The 9,668-nt window shown below is 43.4% G+C and overlaps 1 protein-coding gene across 1 annotated transcript in view; it reads right to left on the reverse strand.

Annotated features, from left to right (window-relative positions):
* GPR149 (G protein-coupled receptor 149) overlaps nt 1-7,763 on the reverse strand; it is a 177,634-nt gene extending 169,871 nt beyond the window's left edge. Inside the window, exons 1-2 of the mRNA XM_063916108.1 lie at nt 6,410-7,763; nt 92-284 (exon numbers count right to left, since the gene is read on the reverse strand). Of these exons, the coding sequence (XP_063772178.1) occupies nt 92-284; nt 6,410-7,342 (1,126 nt within the window). The 5' untranslated portion in view covers nt 7,343-7,763. The remainder of the gene's footprint in view (nt 1-91; nt 285-6,409) is intronic.
* Between the last annotated feature and the right edge of the window lie 1,905 nt (nt 7,764-9,668).

Raw genomic sequence — 9,668 nt, forward strand, 5'->3', positions numbered from 1 at the left:
ACTCAGAATCATGTCTTTAGTAAGATGTATATTTATACTTATACTATATCTACAGATCTACAGTACAATAAGAAATATATGAATATCGCACCTTGGAAATCTTCTGATGACATCGGGTGTTTATTCCTCTTGCAGTTAATGATGCAGCCGCATGGCAGGTGAATCCAGTGCTCAGACAGAAGGAACAGCGGACTGGTGGTAGCAGCTAGCAAAGTCAGAAGGAAACTTAATGTTTCAAAGGAAAGGTTCTGGAAGCCAACAATGTGTTGGACAACCAGTTGTATCTGTAAGACAGAAAGTCCACTTAGTAAACTGTCCACCCCATAGCTAAGGCTTAGCATCCTACAACAATATTACACGGTAGAGGGTAATTGAATTGACATTAGGGTTGCCTCTTGGACATTATTTTTAAATAATAATTTTTCATAATTATCAAAGGAAAAACAGGCGTATAGAACAAAACATAATGAGATATAAGTGTGACCTCCACACCTGCAGTATTTAATAAGCAAGTTAACCAAAATTACACTTAATGCATACCTCCAAACTTTCAGTTGAGGAAAAGCTTATGTATAGCAGTCATATGTACATATGCCAGATGTATTAACCTGGAGAAGGCATAAGGAAGTGATAAACCAGTGATAAGTGCAAGGTGATAAATGCACCAGCCAATCAGCTCCAATATGTAAATTGACAGAAGCTGACTGTCTGGTGCATTTATCACCTTGCACTTTATATAACTGGTTTATCACTATTGCTAATGATCATAGTAATACTGTAATACGAAATAACAGACTTGCATGACTCTTAAGAGTACATACATACATACATACATACATACGCATTAATAAGCAGCAGTGACGTGCGGTGGGGTGAGGCAGGTAGGCAGAGCCTTTCCTGTTATACTAATGTTTGTGCCAGAGTTTTGACTGTGTGAAGTATATTAAAAATACAAAGAATTTGTATTATTCTAATCATTTTTGTAGCCAAAACTCTGGAGTAAAAAGTCTATGGCAGGTGAGGCAGTGCCTCACCTGCCTATTTTTTCCGCATATCTCTGATCAAAACTCATCAAATTTCCAGGAGTTTATACTGCTGCACCTGTGTATAATGCCCAGATGTACGCTTTGGCTCATATATTGCGTGTAAATCTGGTGCTAGCCAGTGTCTCTTGAGCCATTTAGCTCACCACACGTCCCTGATAAGCAGATACTGTAGACTCAGTTATGTTTTTTGGCGGTATTAAGTTTGCCAAAGGCAGTATTTATTTATATAGTAAACTTTAAAGTATACAGTAATAGTTTAAATAATAGCGCCATAATTGTAAATGCAAAAAGTAAATGTGATATGTACTGTTGTTATATGATATTAATTGTTTATACAACAGGGGTTCAGCAAAGAGTACCCTCATATAGAAATCTGACTACAAAAGAAATATCACAGTACAGACTGGGAAATAGCACATACTGTAGATGCATTATAGATGATTTCTAAATCAGGCTTTTGGGAGGCTTTCAAATAACACTATATAAAAAGTGTCACTTTCTGCACATAGTTAGGTTCACATGATTTATTGATGTCTACCAGACTGTTAAAATACTCTGTGACAGTTTCATCTGGATGCTGTCACCGAACACAAAACTTCAGAATGCAGTAAAAGAAACATTTGACATTATTTATGAACTGTAATAAATGGACCTAAACAGGACATTTCATTTTATCTTTTCACCCATTTGTCCACTTTACACTTGCACAGACATAAGGGCCCTCATCCCAGTTTTTATTATTGGACTGAAATTAGTCAATTGTGGTTGATGCTGAGTTAACTATTAACCACCTACAGTATCATACTAACTTTAACTGAACACCAGGAGGTCTGGGTACAGAGGCTTCTAGGTGAGTGGGCAATTAGCACCTTGAGTAGAATCAGTGCAGCCCCGCCTACTACAACTTTCTGCTGTAATTCTCAGCTCTATGGGGGTAATTCAGAGTTGATCGTAGATGTGCTAAATTTAGCACATCTACGATCAGTTACTCTGACATCCGGGGGACACCCAGGACAGGGCTAGTCCACCCAGCATGTCAGTGCCCCCCCCCCCTCGCACAGGTACAAAAGCATCGCTCGGCGGCGATGCTTTTGAACCTGACAAGTAGCTCCCTGCCAGTGCAGCTCCTGCCGTCATGCAGTCGCCGCGGCCCGCCCACCCAACGGTCCAGACACACCTCCGTTGTCCAGACCGCACCCCGCCAACGGCCATCTGATGCAGTTAGCATGCACCTTCCCGCCCTGTGACCGCCTTTGCCTGTCAATCAGGCAGAGGCAATCGTACCAGTGAGATGCTGATAGCATCTCACTGGCTGCACATGCGCAGTACGCCCACCGCGCGTGCGCACTGCGCATAGTAATTCAGACTGTCTGTATTACCCCCTATGTCGTCTAGAGTGGGTCCAGGATTACGTTATTCATACTAAGTCATGTCATCATGACCATCGCCCATCTCTCTCACCCAAACAGTGGTAGCAGAGGGTTTATCCACTCTCCAAGCATTCTCTCAGAAAATCTCAGAGAATGGGCAAGTATGCTGCTTACGCACTAAAAAATAAGCTCTGAAAAATTCTGTATTTATGGCCATATGTTAAGCAGACATCTCACGATACATTCAGCTCTGCACCCGTAGCACATTCCCCAGTTTACCTCCCCAACTGCCAGGCCAAAGATCTTACATTGGGACTGTGCTGTCAAAATCAGGACGTGTCCTGGACTCTGACAGATAAAGTAGAGTAGTCTGGGGTCTCCATGAAGGAAATCACATATTGCACAGTGAGGAGCAGGGGAGCTGTGAATAAAAGTGCACCCAGCTGTAAGCCTTCTCTCTGCCTGCATGTCCAAAGGTGCTCTGGTAAAGGATCGTTAAACATGGAGTTATGCAATGGCCTAAATGCACCGAAAAATGCTCTCTTTTGTTTAAAGTGGGTTTGGAAGGTGCAAAAAGCAATGCACTAAAAGGTAAGGTCAGAGGAAATCCTTTTATGAGAAGAAAAAGGCTTTGTCTCCATAAATACACCTCTACATTGCTTTAGCCTATTAGAAATATAATTTTCTACAAAATGAAATCAGATTTTTACACATGCGCTTAAAACATAGGTGGTCATTCCGAATTGATCGCTCGTTATTTTTTCCCCGCAATGGAGCGATTAGTCGCTAATGCGCATGCGCAATGTCCGCAGTGCGACTGCGCCAAGTAAATTTGCTATACAGTTAGGTATTTTACTCACGGCATTACGAGGTTTTTTCTTCATTCTGGTGATCGTAATGTGATTGACAGGAAGTGAGTGTTTCTGGGCGGAAACTAGCCGTTTTATGGGAGTGTGTGAAAAAACGCTACCGTTTCTGGGAAAAACGCGGGAGTGGCTGGAGAAACGGAGGAGTGTCTGGGCGAACGCTGGGTGTGTTTGTGACGTCAAACCAGGAACGACAAGTACTGAACTGATCGCACTGGAAGAGTAAGTCTCGAGCTACTCAAAAACTGCACAGAAAAGTCTTTTCGCAATATTGCGAATCTTTCGTTCGCAATTTTGATAAGCTAAGATTCACTCCCAGTAGGCGGCGGCTTAGCGTGTGCAATGCTGCTAAAAGCAGCTTGCGAGCGAACAACTCGGAATGAGGGCCATAGTTGCCTACCCTCCCTCATTCTGCAGGAGACTCTCTGAAATAGCAGCAATCTCCCTGACTTCCTGAATAGTCCATCAAACTCCCTGATTGCACCTTATCCCCATTATGTAGCTTTTATATTCTTGGGGGAAAAGAGAAATCACAGATACATACATTCAAATGGGATCATCAGTGCCATTTCCCTGCATTGGCTATAAGACACAATGGGGGTCATTCTGAGTTGATCGCACGCTAGCAGTTTTTAGCAACCATCCAAACGCTATGGCGCCGCCCACTGGGAGTGTATTTTAGCTTAGCAGAAGTGCGAACGTTTTTAGCGCAGAGCGGCTGCAAAAATTTGTGTGTAGTTTCAGAGTAGTTCAAAACCTACTCAGCGCTTGCGATCACTTCAGAGTATTTAGTTCCAGATTTGACGTCACACACCCGCCTAGCCACGCCTGTGTTTTCCCTGGCACGCCTGCGTTTTTCCGAACACTCCCTGAAAACGGTCAGTTGCCACCCAGAAACACCCACTTTATGTCAATCACTCTGCGGCAACCAGTGCGACTGAAATGTATAGCTAGACCCTGTGCAAAACTGCATCGTTCGTTGTGCCCGTACGTCGCTCGTGCGCATTGCGCTGCATACGCATGTGCAGAACTGCCATTTTTTAGCCTGATCGCTGCGCTGCAAACAAATGCAGCTAGCGATCAACTCGGAATGACCACCAATGATCCCTATGGCTACATGCATTTTAAATAAAGTTTCTCCTGGCCACTTACAGTATATGAAACCTCCTGTAAAACACAATACACAAACAAATCCTGCAAAATATCAGTGTCTTTTCTTTAACAAGTAGATTTTACTAACTTTGGGGCTTATTTACATTTGGATGGAAGTCATTTTTATGACACGCCTCTCAGATGTAGCAGCACATGTCTGCACTGATAGGTATTACTTTCACAATCTCCCTGAAATGCTTTTTCAAAAGTAGGCAAGTATAGCTTAATATCTGGTTCACAAATGCATGTAGCCCATATACAGCAAGGAATACTCAGACTTACAAGCACCACCCATTAAACAATGCTACCCATGCAGATGCAGTCATCTTTCCTGTAAATATGGCTGCAACCACACAAAACAAGTGCATTGCATTCTAAAATATCACTTGCTCTATGACACATTTGATGACTTTTAGGACCCCCTTCCTCACCCAGGAGACCAGAACAATCCCCACTTTCAAGGCACAAGTTCAACTACCTCCGGGGTGTAGTGTTGTGAATCGAGGTATCCTGCCATGGGGGTGAGGCCATGACAACACAATTCAAAGCAAATCACATCATCAAACCCCGCTCACTTCCCTAGGACCTGGGTGGTTCCCTGCTGTCTTGTGAGTCACAGAAAACTTTCCCATTCGGGAGTGAGCGCTACAGGGTTTCTGTTTTGTACTGGAGCAGTCTCTATGGAGATTATATATATGTTTTCTGTATACTTAGGTGATAGAATTTATTATTTTATGTTGACTGAGGATACTGTATGGAATCTCCCACTCAAGTAATCAGGTAATTGTTTATTGGATGTGTACAGGAAAAAAGTGAAAGAAATAATGCTATTTATTAATGACATATATTTCCCAATCAAATGAAAATGTGTACTGTGAAAGCAAATTTAGAAATCACATCACGCCTCCTAATATTGGGGCTAATTCAGACCTGATTGTAGCCGTGACGATCGGCTACCCTGACATGCGGGGGGAGACGCCCAGCACAGGGTTAGTCCGCCCCGCATGTCTGGCCCTCCCCCGCCGCACGGATGAGATAGCATCGCATGGTGGTGATGCTATCTCACCCGGCGAGTAAGTCCCTACCTGCGCAGCAATGTAGGTAGGCGACTTTTTGCCGCGTCCTGGGTCGCAGAGGCTGTGTGTGACGTTACGCAGCCGCTGCGGCCCGCCCCTGCGCGGTCTGGGCACGCCTGCATTTCCCGGACCATGACCCCAAAACAGCGGCCAGATGCCCGCCCCCTCCCGCCAGCGATCGCCTCTGCCTGTCAATCAGGTAGAGGCGATCGCTGGGCTGAGATGCTGATCGCATCTCTAGCATGCATATGCGCACTACGCAGTTCAGACCTGATCGCCCGCTGTGTGAAAACTCACAGCAGCGATCAGGTCTGAATTAGCCCCATTGTCATAGTTTCACTGTCTCAATGATGTCACTAGCTCCTGGTGAATTGATTGGCTGTTTTCTTATGGCTTTTAGTCCAGCCTTCAAAAGGTCTGCCTCCATTACATTAAGGAAACCAGATCTTCAGACTATTCAGACTGCCTCTGGTGCTGTATAATAAACCTATTCTCTCAGAAATGACATCTGCTCACATTAATATGTATCAGTGCAGCCGTCGCTGACAGGCAAGTAGTTAATAATACATATACTGTATTTTTACTCAGCTCCCTGCCATAGCAATGCCTCATTGTGACATGTCAAGGCTATAGACACAAAACGCACTAAATGACTGTTAGTTACAATGAGGGTGATAAGGTGACAAGTCACAAGTGTTTAAAACCTGTCATTCTATTTAGCCACACAAGAAGTGGCTTTGACCCTTCCAAACCTTATGTTCGCTAGCCTATAAATGCACTCACAATTATAAGGCACACAAACGGAATATAGAAACTGCTTCTTAAAGTTACATAACAGTTAGCCTTGAGATTCTTGTTAAACACACTACATATTGCAGTATTAAAGATCATGCCTTTACCATAATTGGAAGCCACAGAATGACTTTAATCAAAGCAAGAATGAGGGAAAATCGCTTCTGTGCATACAGCACTGTCATGCTCCTGCTACCTCCCATGCTGCTAGAGCAGTGCTGATCATCACCCAGGCTCCTCTTGTACACAGCCTCTGAGCTCACACAATTCTCATTGAAATTCTTCAAGGTTTTTCCAGCAGGATTATCAGGAGGCACAGACGAGGCGGTGCTGCCCAGAGGTGTATTGGGGGTTAGAGAACCCTTAGCAATGTCTCTGTAATTCAGATAAAGTACTTGTTCCTGGCTATCCGAGCAAAGCAACTGGTGAGTTAAGGGGACGGAGAAGACAGTCAGAACACAGAAGCTGACAGAATACAGAGCAAATAAAAACAGCACATAAGAGCCGGTGCAGTCTACAAGGCATCCCCAAGTGGTGGCATTGAATGCACCCCAGCCAAAAAAAGGCAGCGCGCTTATAGACAAACTAACAACCCATGTGCTTAAAATGGTCCATGGCATTTTCGGTGCCAGTTTTGTAGTTTGATAGTTTGATAGTTTGGTCGATGTGCAGAAGTTATAAGAAATAATTACAGATGCTTTTAAATTGCTGGATACTCCATGGAACAGGTAGAGGAAAGCTGCAGCAGTGCACAAGGGCTGGGAGAGCGGATCACCAGTCCATTGTTTTAGCATGAAGATAGACACAGGTACTACAGTCAGTAGGTCATCCACAGACAAGGAAGCCACAAGCACAGAGAGCGCAGACCTATTCTTTATCCTTATCAAGGACACCAGAGAATAAACAGTGCTCACTAAGACAATCAGCGTCAGTGTTAGTGTAAGACAAAACAGAAATGCATTTGAAGTAGACGGTGACTTTGGTGTCTCTGTACTGAACCTGGTGCCATTTGTATACAGAGGAGTCGTTGGCACAGACATCTTTGAGGAGTTTGTATTCTCCTAATTATATAGAAGAGGAAACTCTGAGGCAATCATAATTCTCCACTAAATCTTCTTCTCCATGCATTCATCACCCATTCCTTCCAAACATACTTTTCCTTCCAAAAGCATGTAGATGTTCAGTGTAGAAAAGTTCCACGTAAGACATTGAATACGCTGATTAGGAGATTGTAATCAATAGAAGAAAACAGTTTAAACTCTTCGTCATGACACTATTTTATATGTATAAATGACCTGTTATCATCTTTAAAGTTTACAATCCATCCAGTACAGATTTGCTAAGCCGGCAAGATCTCCATCTGTGACTTCAGCATCCTGCAAAACACAGCAGGCAGATTGGCAGATGAGTTGCAGTGAGAGATGCGTGTGGGATAAAAGGAAAGCATGCTAGTCGTGTGAGAACTGTAGTAGAGTGAGATCTTCTTTGACACAGTCTGTGCAGTTCAGAGCTGCAGGAGGGTGGAGCCTGCTTCTAGCTCTCAATAGGAAGGAAAATAAAAGCACGAGTCTGATGTACTGTATGCAATCTTCTCTCAACGAATAATAGGAACAAATATTGATATTGTGTATTGCCAACTCCTTTTACATTCATGCTCACCTTGCCTACATATACTCACATGCAGCTTGTATCCATTAGATTCTTTTTATATCTTGTTTTCAAAGTAAAATTATGCTTCTGTTTTACTGCACATGAAGACATTATAATATCCCGCTTTCACACTAAACTAAACGTAATAAATTCATGTGCACTGTGGAATAATTGCCTTAAAAGCTAATGCTACTGAAATTGAGTGCTGCTAATTTGTAATGATGTAACACCCCCTTCAGCACTGTTTAGTAGATAGGGGGGCCATGTTTACATTAATTAATAGTTCCAATTTGGGCTATGGTGGGTAATTTGTTGTGGGAACAGTTACTTTCTCAACTTTATCTCTCTCCAAGATTTGGTAAATCTCCCCCATGATCTCAGAGCCGGCCTTAGCTATAGGCAGGCTAGGCATTTGCCTAGGGCATCCAAGCATGTCTGGGGGCATCCAAGCATGTCCCTGCAGTATCTCATGCTGGGAAGGACAGTCTGCAAACTAACTGTTACTTTCCAAATGTATTCAATCAGTACTTGTATACACTGCTGTTCACATTTGTCAAAAAAAATGCACACTGTGCCTTAAACTTCCTCTGACATGCTTGAATGCCCCTGACTTGTGAGACCTCAGACAGACAGCAGAAGCCTGGTAACTGCAATTCCTGGACCTGTGACATTTTCACTGACTATATAAGGTTATTACTGGATAGATCCTTATGATACCACATGTGTATTTGGAAGACTGCTTCACATAAATCTGACATCACCTAAACTGCTTGTGCACATGGGGGAGGGGGACCCTGCTATCCTGTGTGTGTCCCTTATCCCTGTGCAAACCCCAGGTGTCTGCAGGGACATACCATGGGCAGTGTTCTCCTCACACTTTATTTCCTAGTCAGTCCATGCCGTAAAATTCCCCTGCCAGGATGGCATACCCTGTGAGGTCACATCAGTATGGGTGCCCCTTTAACGGGTGCGAGTGCAAGCACGCACTCACCCTGCCACCCAATCTCACAAAACGCAGTCGTGGATCCAGGGAGCTGCATGGGCGCACACACTGACTGCAAGCACACCAGCAAGCAAAAGTACTAGCATTACTAATGTGGGGCATATGTGTCAGGTGCATCACTGTGTGGAATTATGTGTATTATGGGCATTACTAATGTGGGGTTATATGTGTCAGGTGCATCACTGTGTGGAATTATGTGTATTATGGGCATTGCTAATGTGGGGCATATGTGTCAGGTGCATCACTGTGTGGAATTATCTGTATTATGGGCATTACTAATGTGGGGTTATATGTGTCAGGTGCATCACTGTGTGGAATTATGTGCATTATGGGCATTACTAATGTGGGGTTATGTGTCAGGTGTATCACTGTGTGGAATTATTGTTATAACGGGCATTACTAATGTGGGGTTATATGTGTCAGGTGCATCACTGTGTGGAATTATGTGTATTATGGGCATCACTGTGTGGAATTATGTGTATTATGGGCATCACTGTGTGGAATTATGTGTATTATGGGCATCACTGTGTGGAATTATGTGTATTATGGGCATCACTGTGTGGAATTATTGTTATTACGGGCATTACTAATGTGGGGTTATATGTGTCAGGTGCATCACTGTGTGGAATTATGTGTATTATGGGCATCACTGTGTGGAATTATGTGTATTATGGGCATCACTGTGTGGAATTATGTGTATTATGGGCATCACT

This window comes from Pseudophryne corroboree, chromosome 4, assembly GCF_028390025.1.
Source record: "Pseudophryne corroboree isolate aPseCor3 chromosome 4, aPseCor3.hap2, whole genome shotgun sequence".
Lineage (NCBI taxonomy): Eukaryota > Metazoa > Chordata > Amphibia > Anura > Myobatrachidae > Pseudophryne > Pseudophryne corroboree.